This window comes from Leptosomus discolor, chromosome 24 (genome assembly GCF_034619465.1).
Source record: "Leptosomus discolor isolate bLepDis1 chromosome 24, bLepDis1.hap2, whole genome shotgun sequence".
Taxonomy (NCBI): domain Eukaryota; kingdom Metazoa; phylum Chordata; class Aves; order Leptosomiformes; family Leptosomidae; genus Leptosomus; species Leptosomus discolor.
The window spans coordinates 7,122,890-7,144,719 of NC_141414.1; the positions used below are offsets into that span (position 1 = coordinate 7,122,890).

At 52.3% G+C, this 21,830-nt stretch overlaps 1 protein-coding gene across 1 annotated transcript; it reads right to left on the reverse strand.

Annotated features, from left to right (window-relative positions):
• Positions 1-5,125: 5,125 nt before the first annotated feature.
• On the reverse strand, positions 5,126-20,755 carry COMP (cartilage oligomeric matrix protein). The gene is made up of 19 exons (XM_009957976.2): positions 20,680-20,755; positions 18,491-18,576; positions 16,199-16,250; positions 13,883-14,055; positions 12,529-12,666; positions 11,655-11,732; positions 11,343-11,501; positions 10,694-10,798; positions 10,404-10,511; positions 9,811-9,970; positions 8,327-8,445; positions 7,843-7,895; positions 7,230-7,423; positions 6,626-6,804; positions 6,376-6,424; positions 5,940-6,136; positions 5,657-5,829; positions 5,354-5,493; positions 5,126-5,172 (listed from the first exon to the last, which is right to left on the reverse strand). Exons 1-19 carry the CDS (start codon positions 20,753-20,755, stop codon positions 5,126-5,128), a joined length of 2,286 nt encoding a protein of 761 aa, XP_009956278.1.
• Positions 20,756-21,830: the final 1,075 nt, after the last annotated feature.

Sequence of the window (21,830 nt, forward strand, 5' to 3'; positions counted from 1 at the left end):
CCCGGGGACTAGTGACTGGTACCGGTGTGGCCGAAACCTCCCGGGGGGGGGAACTCGGTCTGGGTTAACGCCGGGAACTCGGAGAGGCGCGCCCTGGCTTTGAGTGAACAGGCACGTTCGTGTTAGTGTGGCTTCTGTCGGTCTTAGAATTGTTGGGGGTTTTTTTTTGATCTCCGTTGGATCAAGTTTTTGTTTTGTAGTATTTTGATTCGCGTTGGGTGGCGGATGAGTCAGAACGAAGCGGGCCTTGCTGTGCTGGGAGCTGCTGGGTGCTGAGCGTGCTGGCAGATGGCAGGCGCTGCCTGGTGGTGTTCGACTCCTCTGCTCAACGTTTTCAAAACCCTGAGAGGCTGGAGGGGGGACACACGGTTGAACAACTCCAGATTTCGTCTCCCCCTTTACCTTAGACGGCCGAGAATCCGTCGGTAAATAAACGGGGACGAAGGGAGCTGAGGTTGCAAGAGACGCTCTCGGCGTGTGAACGGAGAGATGGCGGGATGGGTCACGTACCTCCCGCCCTGCTCCCGTCCTGAAGTGCGTGTCCTTCAAACGGAAGCTGCGTTTGAGCCTTAAATGAACAAAGGAGGCGTCGCTCCGCTTCGAAAGCGTCCCTGGCAATGACACAAAGCCGAAATCGTTGGTGCTTCTGCCGGAGAAACGCGAGTCTGCGAGTCGGAGACCGCGGGGGCTCCCGAGGCCTCGTCCCGAGCAGAGCCCACTCGGATCTCGTCGCTCTCGTTTGCGGAGGCCGAACCCCCCCCCGGGCTGGTGCCGGAGCGGAGCCGCTGCCGCTCCCTTCCCTCGGCCTCGCCGCAGCCAGAGTTTGCCGCTTCCCTCGGGCAGGGGCTGCCTCGGGGCGCCCGGGAAGGAGGGGACGGGTCTGGGTCGCGTTGCTTTGAGGCCGCTGGGCTCTGAGCTGCTCTGGTGGAGAGAAATTTGCCGGGCTCTGAGCTCCGATGCGCTCGGATGTTCTGGGTTGAAAATAAGTCCCAGCCCCCGGCGAGTCAAGCTTTAAAACCTGTCGGAAGGCGCCCAGGTCTGCCCGAAGCCGGGAGGTTTCCGCTTGCGGCTGAGGTTTTTGGCTAGATGAAGTTTTCGGCTTTTTGGGAAGATGCGGCGTCCCAGGGAAACGCGTGTTCCGCCCCGGGAATGTTGTTCTCTACCAGGTGCAAATTTTGCTAAATCTTTAGTCTCGGACCTGTGCAGATTCGTCCACCTTCAGTTCTTCCCTGTGCAGTAGAAGTTTTTTTCCCCTCCATACGCTTAAACTGTCATAAATGGAGTGAGGGCGAAGGGAGGCCTTGGGGAGGCTGCGGCTGGCGGGGAGAGGGTCGTGGTTGTGGGGAATCTCGAGTAAATCTGCGAGAGCGGGGCAGGGGCTGGGCGCGGAGGCGGGCGGAGCGGGGATCGTTCCGAGGGGACGTCGGCTCCGGCAGCGCTCGACCTCCGCTGCCCTCGGGACGGCCGTGCAGGGCGGCTGCGGGCTGGGCCACCAGCTCCTTTGTGCCGGGGTTTTGAGAAAGGGGGTGGAAGGTCTTCGGGTATAAATCTAGAAATTAAAGAACCGGTTTCCGCAGCTGGGGCAGGGAGTTGTCAATGTTTCCTTCGGAAATTTTACGGTTTAAGCTTGCTCGTAGGAATTGCGGTGAATTCCACCACCCCGAGGGCAGGTTTTGAATTCAACGCGATCCGCTCTGGCTACTCGTCAAGGAAGAAAAGCGAGGGTTCTCGAATCTCGCTTGGGTGGGATGTCACAAGCCTCCGTTTGAAAGGCAGAGATTAGGCTTGGCTCAGTTTTGGAATTTCTAAGACGTTAAATATCGAGAAGATAAATAGGTGAAGCTGCTGTCCGTGCGGAGTAGATGGTGAATCGAAAAGTTATGTGATAATATTTACAGGGCAAAATGTTGGGGGGGGGTGGGGATAGGGCTCGCTTAAAGGGAACTTTCTTTACTTACTGGATCCTGAACATTCATGGCATGAGCATCGGCGCAGCCGGGCGGTGACCGCGTGTATAAATGTACCGTGTCCCCATCCGCCAGTCGTCGCGCAGCGTAGTGCTTACGATGTCGTAGTGCAGTCAGCTCTTCACTCATAAGGCGGTAGATACGGAGGGTTTCTTTTGGGGAGGAATTAGAACTTTTAGATACTTTTTCTTCTGACCTTCACGGAGGCCCCGTCTGTGGACGGGATCCTCGTAGGAGTGGGAGTTAAATGTATTAGTGCTCACGAAGGGGAAGTTTGATTTTAATAAAATTAAATACAGCTGCTTTTGGCAGCTTCTCTTACAGACTTACAGGCAGCTAAAAACAACTTTATGTAGTTCATTGAGCTTGGGCAAAAATGTCAGATTTATGCATTTTCAGGGACAGTATAATATACTGTTCTTTACAAGCTAAACTTTTTCTATTAAAATAATTTGTGGATTATTTCACTGATATATGCAATCCTATATTCAGCTACAGCGTTGGTGGCACAGGAACTCTGGAAAAGTTGTCCCTGCGACATAAAAGTTTTATTTATCGTGTTTTTCTATAGGTAAAGTGGAAAACTGAAGTTGGCTTTAAGTGTTTGCAACCTGAGAAATGATGTGACAAAGCAGCTCAACTAAATGTACATTCTTTTCAATCTTTTTTTTTTTGTGTGAAGGCTTTTGTCTTTGTATCTTTGCATTATTTGTAAATGAAATGTAATAAAAGTTCAGACGTTTTTGTCTCTGGCTGCTCAGCTTTTTCTGAGTTCCGTTTGGTTTGTTCGTTTGCGTTTTCGACTGGTGGTTTTCAGGGTTGGAACAGGGGTTTTGGTGCTTGTATTTACAGAGCAGCAGCAAACCCTGATCGTTTTGGGTGAGCTGGGGGGAAGCTGCCCTCTGTCCTGCTCTTCCCAGAGGAAGCCGCAGACAGACCGAGAAGGAGAGGAGCCTCCAGGGGCAGCCGGTCTCCAGAGGCGTTCCCAGCCTTCCAAAGGGGAGAATTTGGGGGGCTCGTGGAGACCCTGTGGCAGCCGGCTCAGAGCCTCCGTCCCCTCTCTGGGTTGCTGCACCGCTCGGGAGCTTTCTAGGGCGGGGAGAGTCCGTCTGCGCCGGAGCTGCTGGATTTGGGGAAGAGACAATGAGCGCGTGGGGGTTCCGAGCGGCCTGATGAGCTGCGGGCTGTGCCAGTGGGGTGCAGCCTCCGCCGCCCGAGCCCCGCGCTCGGGGGGTCACCGGGGTGAGCGGAGCCAGCGAGGAAAAATAGATGGACGTGACGGAGGCGGCTGGGCTGGAACAAGCAACCCCATCGCTGGGGCGGTTCTTTCGGAGCCCTTTGGAATGGAACTGCCCGTTTCTGAGGCTGTTTTGGGGCTTGTCTGCGGGAAAAGCTCCTCTGCCAGCAGCGACCTGACCCGAGGGAGGGTGCGCTGGGGAGCAGCCGCCCCTCAGCTGGCGGGTTCTGTGCGGGCTGTCACTAAGGGGACCCGCAGCAAGGCTGAGGGGATGGACCTGCCCTTCCAGCACCGAGCGGACGGTGGTTCCTTTCTGCCCTCGGCGTGGAAACGCATCCCCTCTGGCCGCAGCCACGTTGGAACCGCTTTCTTGGCAGCTGCGCAACGCCCCTGGGGTTCGTAAAGCGTTTTGTACGGGGGCTGTTGGGCTCTGGGCTGCCTCAGCTGCGCCTTTTCCTCTTGGGGAGGGAAAACTTGGTGGCTGGTTCCATGGCGGTCACAGACCGGTGAAGGGAGACGTTCGCTGAGTGCTGTGACCAGCGAGTGAAGCGTCTCCGAACGAGCCGGTCAGTGAGAACCCGCGGTCTTTTGGCAGGTCCCTGCTTACGCTGCTGCCTCCGGAACGTGCAAGTCAAACCCCCGCGGCGGTGGAGACCCTGCGCTTGGGAAAGAGCCGCTTCTGCCATCGGCTTTCCAAGGGCAGAGGGAAAGTCGCGTTCGCAGCGTGCTCGGTTGGTGACGCGTCACCGAAGCAGCGCAGGGTGTTTATCCTACGCTCATCCCAGAGGGAGCTTCTGCCTCCCCCAGCGGCACCGTGAAGCGCTCGACGGGCTGAAACCACGAGCGAGTTTCGGTACAACCCCCGTGAGCTGCTCACCCGCAGCGTCTCGCCAAATTTGGCCTTTGTCGTCCCGTTAGGCGGCCTGGAATGCTGCGGGTTGTCGTTCACCTGGAAGAGACGGGGCAGCACAGCAGTGCAGGGTTTAGGGCTCTCCAGGTTACCAACTACAGCAGCCCTTTGTCCGCTGTTCCCAGCTCAAGGGAGCACCCACGATACTGCCGTTTTCCCAGTTCCTCAGCTGGTGGGCTCTGGGATAACACAAAGCCTAAAGCTTTTGTGTGTCGTTCTACAACTAACTGCCACTTCCAAGAACCGGGTAGGACGGTGGGACTAGAGGGAGGTTCTTGAAAGCAAAGGGGTCCCTGTGTCCTGGTGCTGCTGCCAGCACTCCTCGCTCAGCGGAGGGCTCTCGAGCAGCACTGCTGCCTTCGGCTTTTGAGGGTTTCCCTGTAATAGACCTGTACCAGAAAAGTTTCAGAAGAGGAAAAAGCAACATGCACAGTGACCAAGGAGAAGTCTAGTATTTATTATCCACCATTCTGAGTATTTATTATCCACCATTCCAGAACAAAGATACTCTCCTTAAAGTGCTTCCCGTCCTGCTTTGTGAGCAGCTTGTACGCAGGCTGCCCTCCGCGTCCTTTGCGGACGAGCGCTGGGTTTGCTTCGCGGTGGGGGCTTGAGAGGGAGAACAACCTTCACACTCGAGAGCCTTTGAGTGGGGAAAAAGTTCCTGGGAATCCTCCACGCTAAACTTCCTCGAACAATTCCAGCTGCTGCAGGCAGGTCGCTTCTCGGCACGTCTTCCTCCGTGCGGTGTAGAGAAGCAGCGCTCCCAGCAGCGCAGGCTCCTGGTCACGCTCGCTGGCTACGCCTCTGCCGCGCCGGTCGGGTTTTGTAGCGGTTAAAGAAAGTCGCCGTTGTAGAAAAGATGCCAGGTAATGCGTTGCCGCTGGGGGCTGTGCGGAGCGCAGTGGTACGTTACTTACGGGTCCTTATCCAGTCATACCAGAGCGGGAGTGGGGCAGCTGAGCACGAGTTCTAAAGCGAGGTGGGCTGGACAGACGTGTAGCTCGGCGGTTAGTCTTGCTGAACTCTAAACGTTTCGTAGTCTTCTGGAATGGTGTCTGAGGGGGACGAGATTAAAGCAAATACAGGTTAGAAGTAGAACCAGGAGGGAAAAAACAGAATAAGCTGCGGCACCACATCCCTGTGCTGTGCAGCCCAAGCTGCGCGTGGCCGAGACCCAACCAACGCCTTGAAAGCGAAAGGGCAAAATTCCGTGTTTGACTTTCGGAACGAACTCACCGTTGCAGCGGTAACGCAGGTTCGACCAAATAATGTTCTCCTGGGAGAAGCAGAAGACCCCCAGGCGTCCTCCTCGCATGGTGGTGTCAAGGACAACGCCAGTGTCTGCTACTACTTCGGGGCCTTCGTAGAAGCGAGCTCTAGAGAGAAGCAGCGCGTGTCGGGCGGGAGCCGAGGCCGATAGCCCCCTTGTAGAAACTGTAGTCCCTCGGCCAGCCGCTCGCCCTCCTCTCTACTGCCCGGCTGCTCTCGCGTGTCAAACCTCCGCCCAGCCGCGCGAAGGGAGCGGGGGCGGCCCCTCACCTGATGTACCCGACTTGGGGCCGGTGCTGCAGGAACCAGCGGTACGACGTCTTGTCCTTCCAGCCGGAATTGCGAGGGTCCTTCCACAGCAGCTTGACCTGGTCGGTGGTGTCGCCGGTGTGCCAGAGGGAATTGCGGAGGTACTCACCGGGGCCTGTTTTAGACTTCACTGCCTAACACGGAGAAGAGACTGGTCAAACGTGGGGGCAAGGGGTTGACTGACCACAGCTGCTTGCCCCACAGCTAAGAAAAAGGCAAAATTCGTCTGCAACGGCAGCTTTACCTTCAGCTGAATTCCAGGCTCGGCTACTGCTCGGAAGGGGTTTGCCTGCCAGTAGGTCTGTTCCATCTGCTTCCACATGACCACGTAAAAGCTGGAACTGTCCTGGTAGCCAAATATGAAGCCAGCATAATCGTCATCCGTGGCGGTGTTGACATGGAAGGTGCCCTCAAAGTCCACTCCGTTGAAAGCCGTGTAACCTGCAATTGGTAGGGAAGCAAATTCTCTGTATTTTGAGACAAAAAACGTCGCTCCCTTCCTTTCTGGATTCACGTGGGGGAGGCGGATTTTGCTAAGCCAAACCCGAAGACTCTGCCTACGACGGAAAATATTGTCCCAGGAGGTGGGTGGGATCACGGAGTTGTGTCTGAAATGCTTGTGAAAGCTGCACCGAGAAGTAGGCAGCCAAGGGGGGACAGGACAAATAGAAGTGCCTCACCTACAGCCAGGCCAGGATCGCTGTTCATGGTCTGGACAATTTCCATGCCCTGAGAAAGATGAATGTTGACTCGTTAGCTTGGCTCCAGACGTGCTGGCTTGACCCTTGTACACCAAGGGTGACACCCGAGGGGTGGGACATTGTTAACGGTGCCATCAGGCCTGCAGAGCCTTTTAATGAAAACGGCATCCAGTTGGGTACAGGCGTGTTCCCACCCCACTCCCCAGCCCCTCCTGGAGCCGTCTCCTACCTGGTTGAGGACAATCCAGTTGGGGTCGATCTGTGCATCACCCTCAGGGTCCAAGACAACCGTCTGGAAAGCCCTGAAGTCGGTCAGCGTCACTTCTGCGTTCTCCGGGCACACATCAATTCTGTCAATCACCATGTCTCTGTCGAAGTCGTCTTCACAGAGGTTTCCCACACCATCACCTGGGAGCGCGACAGAAGAAAAGGAGGTACAAGCTTTCATTCCTGTCTCCTCCCCCTTGCACCCGAGTGTTACCCAGCTGGCTTTTGGCTAGCTGAGTTTAAGGTAGCCACGTCTGTGCAAGGTTAAGAGGTGTCCAGAGCACTGGACGCTCTTCAAGTCAGTTGCAAAGAAACCCTGAGGCTCCTCGTGCTCGCAGCGATGCTGTGAACAGAAGGAACGCCTCAAGTTGTAGACACTTCTGGGGGAGAACTTCTCCCAAATGTGATCCTGATGTCAGGGTTATGGGAGATCTGAACATGACGTAGGACCCTCAAGGCAGTGCTGAGGAGCTCTGAACTCCTGTCTGTCTCTGGAGGTGAAGCTCATGTGCGCTGGCCACCGGGAAGAGAAGACCCCCCAAGCAGAGCTAGCGTGCATCCCTTACCGTCCGAGTCTTCTTGGCCAGGGTTAGGGACGAGCCGACAGTTGTCAGGGCCTGGAGGTTTCTCATCTGGAATCCCATCGTCATCGTCGTCATCATCACATTCGTCTCCCAGCCCGTCGTTGTCTGTGTCCACCTGGGAGCTGTTGGGCACTGACGGGCAGTTGTCCCGTGAGTCTTGGTGGCCATCCCCGTCGCTGGTGGAGGAAGTCACGGTTAATGATTATCCACTGACACGTGCTTTTAAAATCAGCAACACCTTTCGAGGAGCTGGGACCCGCAGCAAGAAGAGCAGAAGTTGGTGCTTTCGGCCTCGTGCAGCCCGAAGCTGTTAGTCACAGGGGTGACAGCTCAGCAGTGCTCCAGCTGAAGAGATCCACGAGTGGCAGCTCACGGCAGGCAGCCCTGCTGTCAGCAAGCTCCCCCCTGCTGGCCCCTGGGCTGTACTTCCCCGGGCAAGGTGTTTTTTTTTTTTTGAGGCCTGGAGAAGATTCCACCTCCCTTAACCTCCGTCTTTTCAGTGGATAAGGCCAAGCCAGGTTGTCGCACGCCTTTTCCCCCCTCCATCCCCGAGATTTCGTGCAACGTAGGTATCATTTTTGCAGCGAGCTCTCACCTGTCCTGGTTGGTGTCACAGACGTCTCCCACCAGATCATGGTCGGTGTCTTTCTAGTAAAGTAAAGCAATAATGATTTGAACTTTGCATAGGAGGATTTGGCAATGAGGAGAACAAAGAGAGAGGTGTTTGTCAGCCTCCGTGCCGTGGTGAAAGCAGAGCTGACACCAGCGGGAGGGTTCCTTCTGCAGGATTTACCAGTTCCCCTGCCCGTTTTAGGCACCGCTGTTTCTAAACCCAGAGGAACAGGGTGGGGAGAGAGAAGGCCAGAGCGCAGCACCTCCCCTCCGACTGGTGCTTCTGCGCCCCAGGGGGGCTGGTCTCGGGGGGGCCGCACCTCTGTGCCGCAGGACGGCGGCTAAAACCTGCGAGCGGGACCCTTGGCGAGTCCCCAGGTACCCACACGTTCGGCAGGTGCTGCGAGCGCTGCCTCAAGTGAGACAAACGAACCCCTAAGCCTGCAAAATCGGGAGTGCCAACTCACCTGGTCTGGGTTACTGACTGTGGGGCAGCTGTCACACACATCTCCGACGCCATCGCCGTCGCCATCTTTTTGATCAGGGTTAGGAACTCTCTTGCAGTTGTCCACTGCGTTTTTGATCCCTGTAAAACGTGCACAGTGCACCCATGAAGGCCACAGGGCTGTGAAGCTCGATGCAGCAAGACCTCTTTTGGATGTAAGAGATGGCCAAAACCTAGGTCAGCTGAACCCGTGGAATAAAGCAACGCTTTCGATTTTTCTGTACGTTTTAAATTCAGCGACATCCTAGCAGCTGTGAAGAGATTGGCAGCAACTGATCTTAAAACATACTCCAGAGCGCATCACGATGGATGTCTGAGCGTGCTACCTCACACGAGCCCGGGAGGAAATGTCCTTAACTGCGTTCCTGAAGAGCAAGCTAAAGGACATGGCTCCAAACCGGCGTCACATCTGCGCAGCAGTGAGCGGCCAAGAGGATGGAGCTGTCTGCGGTTCCCTAAACCGTGACAGGGTCTTTTCCCTCTAAAGTAGACGTCTGTGTCGTTATACAGTCAGTCAAGGTTCATCTTGGCTATTTGACACAGAAGATTTAGACAGGGCCTCTTCAAGGCCCGAGACGGGACGGGAACAATCTAACTGGCAACCTGTGTGACTTCACTTCCCACTTCTCTGCATTTACCTACTACACCAGGAAATCACGCCAGCAGGGAGCCACTTGGCAGGAGGTAGCCAGACCCAAACAGCACTAGCTGAGCTGGAAATACTCTGTAAATAAATATGTATGTCTGAGGCAGCAGCAGTTGTGATTTCTGGCTGCTGAAAGCAGGCTTTGAGCAAACACAGCGTCATTAGCGCCCAGGCTGCTTCGAAAGCCAGCCAGGGTTTTCTTTTCGCCCCAGAAGAAAAGCCCTGACACGTACTGCCTTGAGGCAGTAGCTGCTGTCCACTTGGGTATTCCCATCCTTCTTCATGAGTTTAAAAGGCAGCACAAAGTAGTGTCCTCGTCCGGGCTGGGCTCAGCTCACAGGGTGCGTCTTTCTTTCTCAAGCGTGACCCGGGTTTGCTGTGACTGTGTGCAGCACAAGCGCTAACAGAGAATGCTCAGCACCATCCCCGTGACGGAGCTTTAAACCCTGCAGGAGCTCCACTGTGAAGGACGCTGGCTCCTCTGCTCATCCTGGCATCTTAAGACCTGAGCTGTGCCTCACCCCGTCAGAAATGGGTTCCACTCCTGTAGAGCTCAAGCCTCTGAAGGCCGGTACCGGCCGTAAGGGTTTCTGGTACCGGCCTAAGGGTTTCTGGTACCGGCTTAAGGGTTTCTGGTACCGGCCGTAAGGGTTTCTGGTACCGGCCTAAGGGTTTCTGGTACCGGCCTAAGGGTTTCTGGTACCGGCCTAAGGGTTTCTAGCTGTGGGCTGAATACCTTTTGGGTCTTAGCTCAGTATACACGCACCTCGGTGAGGAGGAGTCTCTCCAGCAGCTCTTACCGTCTCCATCCATGTCATCGTCACACTCGTCTCCCCTCCCGTCGCCATCAATGTCCCGCTGATCGTTGTTCTTCACCTGGCGGCAGTTGTCGCAGGCGTCCCCGAAGTTGTCCTTGTCGGCGTTGCGCTGGTCCGCGTTGCGGGTGTAGACGCAGTTGTCCTGCGGGAGAGAGGGGCTGGCTGAGGGGAAACGGTCGGCACCGAGCGCGCTACGGAGGAGTGAGAAGGACAAAAGCTCCGAGGTGGGTGGCCAGCGGCTCTGAGAAGCCCAGGGCCTGTCTGCAGCCGGCCCTGGCCTCCTCTGCACAGCCTCGTCGCTGCCTGTTCAGGGCGGACCTGAAAACAGCTCCCACCAGCGCTAGAGCAAGTGAGGGAGACTCTCCCTAATTCTCAGGGCACCGTGACCTGTTAAAGTCCCTTCAGTGCCATGATGTTCTCTCCTCTCTCCTTGCTTTTAGAGCCTTCCAACTGTCCAGGTCGAAAGCAAACGCTGCGTGTTGTGACCCGCAGGTGCCCTAAACCCACGTTAAAGGTGTAGGCAGGACCTCTGGGTACCTTTAGGTATGGCAGAGCTTAAGCATTAGAATTCAAACCTCAGCATTTAATATCCCATCTCCGTCGGCGTCATCGTCACAAGCATCTCCAATTCCATCCCTGTCTGCGTCCTCCTGCCCAGAGTTGGGGACAGTCACGCAGTTATCCTGAAAGGAGAGCAGCAAAGGGCCTGCTAGCGAGCTGTGCGTGTCATTTAGCCTGAGTGCTGAAGGCTGGGCAGGGTCTGACCAGCGCCCAAAGCCCGCCCTCACCCCAGCATTGCCCAGTTCTGGTTAGGGATTCCTCCCATACACTGTTGCCAGCAAGACACGAGCCAACCGCATCTTACCTTGCGGCATTTTTTGTCAGAGCAGCGTTGCTTCTCATCAGGGACCCCATCGATGTCCGTATCCTTCCCACAAACATAGCCGTTCCCTGCCCAGCCCACGAGGCACTGGAAGAAGCAGATCAACAAAATGAGGTGAGTCCCCTGATGGCCATATGCCTCCAAAATGTAAGGCTTTACGTGAGAACCAGCACAAAGCACTGGTTATCCAGGTACACAACGCCCCGCGGGGAAAAATATTGTCTGGAAGAAACAATTACAGCATAACCAGCATTTTAAATAGCTCAGATACAAGCTCTCTGCTTGTTCCTGGGATTACAGAGACAGATGCAGCAGCAAAACTTCTTGGCTGCCACAGGCCGCTGAACGGTGCTTCTCCCGGCTCGGCTGCGTGTAATGCTCCGTGACTGACAAATTTGTGGTGCTTCAGGCCAAAAAGGCAAACAACCAGCGGTGGATCTGAGGTGCCAGGAGCAGTGCGCTTCTCCGGAGAGCACCCAAAGAGCTGCTGCCCTAGCTCAGGGGTTCGTGGAGAGCAGGTCTGCGTCGGGAAGGCAGGCTCTCCAGGAGAGGGCAGTGGCAGACCCAGGAGAGGAACCGCAATGGGAACCGGCGGGAGCAGCCCCCGGTGGCGGGGAAGTGTGGACCTTACCACGCAGGAGAGGGACCCGTCGCGCTCCACGATGCACTGGGCTTTCTCGTGGCACGGGCTGATCTCGCCGTTAGGGCAGCGCCTCAGAGTCTGGCTCTTGCAGCCCGTGACTTGGTCCCCGACAAAGCCAGGTTTACAAGCCCCGCACTTGTAGGAGCCCTGCAAGAAAAAAAGCAACGGGGAGTTAACTAAAACACGAGCCCTGGCAAAGCCTTTGCCGTGACCTTCCTCAGCAGCTGGATTTGCCACCGCTAACAGAGGCCCCCGAGCCTGGGAAGGGAGATCCACACGAGGCTTTCCGGTGATGCTTACCCGTGTATTGATGCAGATGGAGTTTGGGACACAATTCCTGGCGGCGCCTGTCTCACACTCATTGATGTCGGTACAAACCTGCCCAGGAAGAATAAAACAGACGTTGACTTCACTCTTCAGCAGATACCACATCAGATTAGAGAATTAGGGCAGCACTAGATGCAGAAGCAAAGCCCCTGAGATGCCTTACTAGGACCCACAGCTCCAAGTTTTCCTTCTGACAAGCTTGAGCCAGATCCCAGCAATACTCCTGACCCCAGGCAAGCTGTTCACCCTCTACAGAGTCACCAGAGATTTTAGCCTGGCAGAACAGCTTAGCTCTGAGCTGAGCTGTCAGAGTATCTCCTTACTGTAAAAGGATAGAAGAGAGTCAATGGAGCAAGAAGGTCAAAGACTGCGTCCTATGACCGGCTAGCAGCTCTCTAAATAACACAAGCCACATGCCATTCCTGATTTTGGCAATATATTCTTATAAACCGCACTAAGACTCGGTGGGTTGTGGGGTTTTTTTCACCGTAATCTATCTATGACTGTCAGGGAAGGGGGGGGGGGGGGGGGGGCAGCGGCTGCATCAACTCTTCTGTGCCCTAGTATGAAGGATTCTCCGGGCTGGCTTCACAGCCACAAGGGTGTCAGGGACATAATCTGTCCAGCATAAATTCAGCAAAGGTCAGGGCTTGGAGCGGAGGTTGCTTTGCTGCGGGTGTTCTAGGACATCCTCGGCAAGTCTCTGCCCTCGCTGCGTCAGCCTTCCCACCAGGACAGCGCAGTCACCTTGTATTTCCTTCCCGTTCGAGGGCTCCAAGACCTTTGGGTTACAGTTACAGAGGGGGAAGAGTTAATGGCTTCTGAAGGAGACACAGATGTTTCTTACCTGCTTGTTGGCCCTGGCGTAAGCTAGTCCAACCCCTTCGACCGTCTGGCCGGTGAAGCCGGGAGGGCAGGGATCACAGCGGAAGCCGGGGGAGGTGTTAATGCACTGGACCTTCGGGAAGCAGGGGTTGGCGTTGCACTGGAAAGAAGAACGGGGTTGTGCAGAACCGTGAGGCCGGCTCGCTCAAGGGCGGCTGGGCAGGCAGCTCTCAAAGCAAGCCTTGCTGGGGGAGCTCCAGCTATTGTCCGTTTGTTTTTAAAGAATAAACCAAAAATGCACAGAAGGTCCTGGCTTTCCTTGCAAGTGGAAAGTGCAGCTTTCCCATCTCAGCTGGTCTCCCAAGTCCCAATATGTGCAGACAAGTAAAACAAATCAACTTTCAGGACTAATTCTTCTTAGGGGACAGGCAAAGGGCTGGCTTCCCTTCACACTTTCCTTCCCGGCAGCCTCTGAATCCAGAGAACTGGGTAATTTCTTACACTGCTTTTGAAAGACAGAACAGTTCACGTACTACTCTGCGAAGCAACGTCGCTATTAACGCTTGCTTTATTTTCTCCAACTCAGTTCTCATGCTCTGCGCTGGCAGACGCATTACATTGAGGCAGTGGTTCCCACGTTTTGGTGACCAACAGATGATCATCAACCTCAAAATCTCTCACTGACCCTTTTAACTTTGGCAGGCTTTAAAATTGAAACGCGATTGGGGTGATACGGCTTTGCAAGACACTTACAGTTGCTTGGTGGACATGGGACTAGGGTTTGGGAGCCACAGAACGAAGGAGTCTGATGGACACGCAAAATTAATGGCTGAGTAAAGCTTTGCATACGCACAGAGAGTAAACTTGATGGAATGCCACACTTTCTAAAAAAAAAAAAATAAATTAACGGCATCTGCCTAGCAAGGTTTGATTTAAAGGCAGAAGTAAAGCAATACGGGTAGTGTGGCGAGATTTATTGTATGAAGGACTATTTGGGAAGCATTTGATCCTATTCCACACATAATAAATCTTATCTCTAGCAACTCATCAGCCGTTAGCTCAAAAGATTGTAAGACCAAAAGGGACCGTTCTGGCGCTCCAAACTCACCTTCCTGTGTGGTACAACCCGAAAGATTTATTGTGTTTGAGCCCGTGTGTCTTTTAGCAAGAAATGCCGAGCAAGACTGGATATAAACCCAACATGGGACAGAGCTGAAGGGAGGGTGAGATACAGCCTTCCTTCCAGTCAAACGATCTTTCTGTGAGCTCCTACGGGAACCGCAAGACTTTGCTTTATAACCCCAAACCAAACCTGCAAGACTCCGAGAAAAGCGAGCCAGTTTTGTAACTCCCAGCCTGTCCTACTTGGGTTTTACCTCATTGATATCTGTGCACTGGGACCCATTGCCTGAATAACCTGGGGGACAGGGTCCGCAGCGGAAGCCAGTGCCGGTCTCCGTGCAGGCCACTCCAGGGAAGCAGGGGTTGGGGAGGCATCTGTTAAACTGGGTCACGGTGATGACGGGGCCTGTCGCCTCGGTGTGCATGCCTGGAGGGAAGAGGAGCGTTAAGAACAGAGCTGGCGCTGCCAGAGACGATCACCAGGTGGTCCCACCGTCTCAGAAGATACCAGTGGGCTTCACACGCTGCACGCTCCCTCCTTTCTGAGGGCTGAGCAGTTGTAGCTCCGTTTTGTAAATGAAGAAAAATGAAGCCAGAGGCAGCAGCTTGACAGATTTCTGAGTCAGAGCAGGCAGAAAACAAATAAGAAACCCCAGAAGTCCTGGCTCCCAGTCCAAAACTCTTGTTGTGCTGCCCTCCCTGTTGGTGGAGCGCCCTTGCTTTTGGAGTTCAGTTCTCTCCGTGGTTCCTCTACAACCTCACCGGCAGCAGGGACTCCGACACCTGGCTAAGGCAGAACCCACACAGCACAGGCTTCAACCCGGGGGCAGCTGTCAGCCAAACTGCGCTGCAGAAGGCAGGCACGTTAAACAGGCCAGCTTGGCTTGTAGCAGGAATACACACACGTGAGGCTCACACGAGGCTCTCACGCCGTACTGTTAGGCATAACACACTAGCTGCTACCTCCACGAGGCTGGGAAACCTCACTTCATCCTGGCAGATGAGAAATCCGTCAGGCATTTACCACTCGTAGGCTGGAACGCAGCAATATGGTCTAGCTGAGCGTGACGTACCGCGTGTGATGTGTAGGAAATCCTAACCTGTATAAAACGCTGCTGCTGTCCTACTCAGAAGCACTCTGAACACGTCGAGCCTGTCCCCGACACCGCTGCACAGCAGCTTGCCTTAAAGTTTTCAGCCAAATGTCCTTACCCTCATGACCTGACCCACGGCACAAGAGAACTGGCAAAACGAATCCGTGTGGGATGCCAAACTTCACTGAAGGCCAACCCAAGGCTGGGAACAAACCTTCCCTGAATCTAGAATTGCCACAAGTCTCCCACACCCACTACTCTAAGCGGCAAGGACACTTTTTCCTCCCAATTTCTCCAGTTTAAAAGCCCAACATAAAAAAACCTGAAACGAAACAAACCAAAACCCAACACTCTACCAGCAGCAGCGGCAGCAAAATCTTCACTAAAAACAAGGGCTCCTCTCTTCATGCTTCTCTTTCTGAGAAATAATGAGAGAAGCACATGACTGCTGTGAGTCCCGTTGTTCAATGCATGACTAAAGGAGGCTCAAATTCTACAGCAAGGAGTACAGGAGCAGAACGCCTATAAAGCAGAAGAGCAAGTGGGGAAGGCAGAAATCAAGTAACAGAGAGAAAGTTCAGGACAGTTTTATGAGCAAATTATTCAAACAATTGCTGTGGGTGAATGCATTTCTGTATTGCAGGTCCCAGAAGCTTTGGCTAATCTCTTTTCCAGCAGAAGTACAATCTCTCCAAAGGCAGAAATGGTTATTGCTCCACCCTCTGGCAAATAACAGAGCACCTCCAAGAACCATGCTTTCTGAAAGCCAGATATTCTGGAAGTAAATTCCAGTCTAGGAGAAAACCAAACAAACCATACATTGGGGAGCAGAGGGCGAGATTTATACGGGGAAATTTACGACCTTGCTTCCTGAATCCTCTGTGAACAACCTCTTTGCTTGGATGGTGGCAGCGCTAGGCTGGAAGGAATAGCAGAGCAGTGCCTCTTGGGGGTGATGTTCTCTTCCACTTGCCGCTCAGGATTAGCCAGCTCTATCCCACAGGACACCCAGTGTGCGTTCCCGGGCAATTCTAACATCGCCACGGGATGGGTTATCGGGAGATGTAGTTGTTGGGCAGTTTTCTGCGCTAGACTGCAGCTACCCCGAGAGGAACAGCGTGGTACGTCACAAAACCACTGACAAAGCTTATTTTGGAAATAACGGAAGGGAGTGAGTGCTGGGGATTTGCTGGGAGGAAAGATGAGCTTTTGAAGGCTACTTCTGCAGCCCGTGCGCAGCTTCAGCTGCCACTGAAGCACGAGAGCAGCACGGAACACTGGTCCACGTGTGCAGAATGTTGTAGGGGGAAAAAAAAGCATCGCTAATAACGAGTATTACCCTGTGACACTCAGGATGATCGTGAAACAAGCTATTTCCTTCGGGGAGATGGTCACAGGTAGCACTATACTACTTGTTTGGACACAAAGGTGTGAAGAACTTGGAGGAGGCTGTTGAACCTCAGCTCAGTAACTCACCGCAGGCATCACACTCCATGACTGTGTTCTTCAGGAATGTTATCTCCTTAATCTAGAAGAAAACAAGAACCACCACTGAGCCAAAGGCTGGGTTTTGCTCCCATGAAAAGTAACAGCCCCGCCGCCAGAAAACAGGGTGTCTCTCTGAGACTGCACAGCGACGTACAAACAATTTCACTCTTGCCCCGAAGTCTCTGGCGCAGACTTTCTGGAAGCTGAGGTGCTTGTATTCCCTGCTGTGGGTCACTCCCTGCTGTAGGGTTCCTGCGGGCTAACTTGATAATACTGTTCTATCACAGATGCAGGAAACGTTTGACTTGAATACACGAAAACAAGTGTCACGGAGAACGAGAAATCTACTTTATCTGGGTCTTCTACTCTAGAAGGTGCTGAACTAGCAGCCCTAGAGAGGTCTGCTTTATCTGCAGTCCGGGCACTGCATACGTGAAGTCAGGAGGAGGTTCCCTTTGAGCCAGTTTTGCAGATACGTGACTCATCTCTGACACGGATTATGCCAATCCTCAGCCCTAATGCCCTGGCCATGAGGATATATAGAATCTATTCATGAAAGCTCCTCTCTCCAGACTTCCTCTGATCTCCTCTAGCCTCCTAGTCCTTCAAGCTTGCTTCAGTAAAGGGGTAATCTGTAGCATCGGGCGTGCAAAGATGCTGCTCCTTTGGTGAAGAAAGGAGTATGTGACAGGCACAAGTAAGCGTATCAGTCTCAAGCTAACACTTAAGTGACTCTCCAGCATCCTAGGTAGCAACCCTAGCGACTTCTTTCCTGCAAAAGCCTTACTGGCTGTCTACAGCTGACGCTCAGGACCACCCTTCCACACCCCGTGGACTTTATGTTTCCACGATGAAGTCATTTCACTTTGACAAAAGCTTCTACTCCTGTCTCGCTGCCAGCTCCCAGGTGTAAGAGCAAGCTTTCGTTCTGCGTGAGGTTAGATTCTCTCTTCCTTCCAACACAGCCCGGGGTCATGTATTTTGAATAGTTAAGGCAGAGATAGATCTAACCCAAATCCCCAGAACAAACCTCCCATTAGAAGTGGGTGACAGAGGGCAGAGAGGAGAATTCGGAGCGCTGCTAATGAATATCAGTGACTCCTGTGGGCCAAGAATCCTTCAGCCTTTGGCTCAGGAGAGTAGATCTGGCCTCTGATTGTTAGGCCTTTTGCCATCCTTATTGCCAGCATCCCGAGATGCTGACTCAAGGAAAAAATCAAGTTTTAGAAGATCTCTGCGCAGATTAAGAAATGATGAACTGCCACCTTTGGCTCTCCAGTCGTATATGCGAGTTTGTCTTCTGAGGAACAGTTTTCTTGAAAGCGCTGTTGAGAAGGCGGCCGTGGTTTAAAGAAAAAAAAAAAAAAAAAAGTAGGTGGCAAGAGCGAGAGAAAGGACAACCAGAAAACCTGTATGGAGAAGCGGTGCTAAGCTGGAAGGGAACGCTGGAAATCATTGCTGGAGGCTGCCAGGAACCATGTCTGACCTGATTCCTAGTAAACACTGGGTATTTATGCAGCAGCCTGAAATGTGAGAGTAACTCCATGCAGCAGATGTTTTTGCAGATTAGAGGCCGCCCAGTTTGCACTGGCACAGAGACCCGTCTGCCATTCCAATTATCTGGCAGGCAGAGGCTGCTGCCCTCAGCTCCCAGGGCGGATAAAGGGAGAATGGAACCTTTTTCTACCCTTAAAAGAGAGCTGACCAGACAAACCACCAGCTCCTTGTTGAAATGGGAAAAGATCTAAGCACCCAAGAAGTTCCAAATTCCCTAAGAAACTACTGGAGCCAGAAAGGCTTGGGATTAAAACAACAAGAGGAAAGAATGAATACAGAGCTTGTTTCGACTCCATGCGACTTCCCTTTCCAGGACCCTAGTAGATGGCTGAAAGGTCTCTTCCATCTTCCAAGTTTGGACTCTACTGATTCCATGAGCCCACAAAACCAAGGAAAAAGTGAATGGTTTTTCCAGTTAAATATATACCCGCTGCGTGTGTGCGTGTCCTTTCTTCTAGGAGTTCATTCCCCACATACACTGTTTTTCAGCAGTCAGGGTTCTAAGCAGCAGAATTTGGAATTCAAATGAGTCCGCTTTATCTCAGCATTACAGATCTGACTGTGAGCCCACCTCTTCGCTCTGGTTTGCAGGGCAGTAATTCCACTACTCATTTCACCTAAGGCAAGGAGCAGCACCCCCAGTTCCAGATCTGAGCACGTAAGGCAGAGGATTCACAGATCTCTTGTGCAGCACGCAAGGAATTGGGTCCCTTTCTCACCTACCTGCTGTTTCAACAAGTCTCGAACTTCCATCAGCACGCGGTTGGTTTCTCTCATCTCTTCCAGCATTTCTGGCCCAACTTCACCTCCTAAAAATAACCCAGAGCGGTTGGGAAAAACACAGAATAGCCATTAGCAGTCCAAACCAACCGATATCATTAACTTCAGCTTCGTATTAAAGACAGAGACTCCCCCACACCGGTCTCTGCCAGTTCCCGACTCGAAACTTTCTAGAATGAGCAGACTTGCGCATCGGGCAGGATTTGCTCTGGGCAGGGCAGGCAGGGATAATCAGCCGTGCCCGTCGGGTAGGTGACAGCTACCCCTCGGCAAACAAATTGGCCTGGCAGTCTGGCGGCTGTGGTAGCCGCTCATCTGGCACGGTCTCTGCAGTTCACACATCGGAAGGCTTCGCTGCCAAAAGAAGCAAATTAATAATTCAGTGCCGTGGAAGCCGCTATGAAGGGCAGCACTAAAGTACGGCTCTTTGCTGAGTCTATCCCAAACGTGCTGCCAAAAGCTGAACGTGGAAAACCAGCACATCAGCCGTTGCCTCGCCTGTTCTCAAGGTACAGACTTTTTTCTCGCCGGAGCCGGGCTCTTTTCGGGCAGCGGTAGTTTCAAACTGCCGTGCAGTGGCTTTGGGACACGAGGGGTACATCTGCTCATCCACGCCACATTGCCAAATCCTGTTTAAGCTATGGTGAACAGAGGGTATAAATCATCTTACAAGGGCATCTAGGGCAGATTAACATGACTTTTCCCTCCCATCTGCTAGATTCTGGACTTGCCTGGTCCTTTGAGACACGCTAAAATTCTAGTCTGTACTCCAGCTTCGCTCAGGAAGAATGCATGGAAGTAGCTCGTTGTTTCTAGAATATGTCAGTTTTAAGACAACTTGAACACTTGGACAGAAAGTTCAATTCTGGCATTCTGTCTGCCATGAGAAAGCACAACCTCGTGTCTCTAGTTTTCTCTAGACTAACCGATCCCCTAACAGGAGTCACACCTTGCCTGCAGTGTAAGAAAACCTTTATATTTCTACAGCAGTACCCTCTGCAAACAGCACTGCGTGTTCAGGGGAAAATGAGCTGGAGGGAGGGGTCTGCCTCCCTGAGCACGAAGCATTTGCCAGTGCCAAGCCAGGGCTACTGAGTGCAGGAGCTTCGGCATTCTCATGTGACGGGTGAGCCTGAAAGCCTCATGGGTCTTCCCTGCACGGAACCAACAGGGCTTTATGAATATTTGTAACCTCTCCAACGCATTTGGGTTTTGGAACTGAATTGAAAGTACCACAAATGTGTCATTCTGGAACAGAAAGGCTGAATTAAAGTGACGTTTCTCATTTTATTGAAAACAAGAGGCTTGCATATAATTTCAAACTTCAAACAGAGGTTCTGAATAAGTTCAGCATGAAGGCTCCAGGCAGCTTCCGTTATCCTGGGAAGAATTTTCCATCCCTAGTAGCAAGATGTCATTTAAAATAAAAGTTTGTTTTGGTTTGGGTTTTTTTTTTTAATATTCAAATCCACAATAACTATTCAACCACTCAGGAGCGGTTTCCAAAGGAAATCTATGCACTTGCAGACGTTTCCATTACTGCGCACCCTTCCCCACGGACTCATTCTGCCCCCACCAGCGCACAGCCGAACCTCTGGTACGCGGTCTGAGTCTGCCGGGTCTCACAGACCCTCCTGGAGCTGAGCATTCCTCTAACAGGCTGCTCAGAGAAGTGGAACTTTTGTGATAACTTAGCACGGCTACATTCCTAGAAGTCAGGGCTTCCCTGAGCTCTACGTGCACAAGACGAAAGAATATCCAAGGATCCTGCTATAGGACACCCTGTAGGATCCGTTTTTTTTTTAACATAAATCACGTGCAAAACGCAGGTTAACGTAAAGTGTCTCTCGCAGGTCATTACAAAACACACCAAAATTTCCAGTTGCCCTAGAAGAAAGTGTTTTTCTTAAAAAAACTTCAGGAGGGGGAAAAATCTAAGCCTGAACATTCACACAATTAGGCTTCAGGTTTCATATGAAACTACAAAATCCCTGAACATTCCTTTTAGGCTTCAGTAGGTGCAGTCGAAATGTTAACCTTCCTCCTCATTGCTTTCTGCAAAATACAGTTTTCATGGGAGACTGCAAAGCATCTGAGTCCAGAAAATGTAGAGATAATTAAAATGAACTTACCTGCTCTTCTCTGCTGACATGATGAAAAGGGACAAGAGAGGCAGAGGAGAAAAACAAGCGCTAGAGCTGAAATCATCTTCGACTCTCCAGGCAGTGTGGACGTACGGGCTTCTCTCGCAATGGATTTTTAACCTGCAGGGTTGCCTCTGCTCCCCATTAGCGTCTGTGGTTTGCTATTTATGAAGTTGCATTCCTTCCTCTGAAGTTCTTATTCTCTGATGCTGGACGAGGGGTGGACGTCATTTCTGGCTGCTCGTCCACAGAGAACGTTACAAAAGTAAACAATATGAGAAACTCATCAGGAGAGTAGCTTAATTTTTTTTTTTTTTTTTTTTTTTTTTAGACCGACTTGCACCAAAATAGGTCAGAAAATTCCAGAATTAAATGGATTCTTTTTGGATTGGGGTTTTTATTTCTTCTCATGGACACAGGATAGACGGATGATTCATAGCCCTATCCCTCACAGATTTTCCTTCTAAAACTGCTCGCAAGATCACAAAAGCTATGAGACATCTGGACTTCACTAGAGTCTCAGAAAAGGCTCTTTAAACTCCCAAAAGGCAGTTTCATCACTCACACTTGGGGTAGAATTATTGAATCATCTTCCAACTCCAAAGAGGAGCTATCACATCCTATTTCAGAGGGATCAGGCAAATGTACTCGCCCTTAGAGGCCGATGTTCTTATTAGCCCCCAGCCAGGCTTGTCTAAAGGAAGGTGCAGTGCAGAAGGGACGGCGTGAAAGGAAGGCAGACTTTGCTGCTTCTTGCCTGTGAAGGAATGAGTCTTAACCCAGCATTTTCCATCATTCGGTCTCAATCCAGCACTTTCCTTCAGAAGACACAGAGCGGATTGAGAAATCCATCTAGAGCAGCCAAAGAAAATCTGCCCAAAGAAAATCTTAAAGCTACTACATCAAGGAAACGGCGAGTTAACCTGTAAAAAAGGTTGGTTTGAACACCAGCGAAACTCTTGATCACACATTCTCACTGTTTGGTTGTGAAATCTGTCAGTGTGCTGATCATACAACACCCCTGGGGACACGGGCAGGAAAGCCCCAGGAAACAGTAGCTCAGTCTTTAAAAAGTGTTATAGCAGCCGGATCCTGAGGGGTTTTTTTTCCTCATTTTGACCTCAGACCTCCCGCGTTCA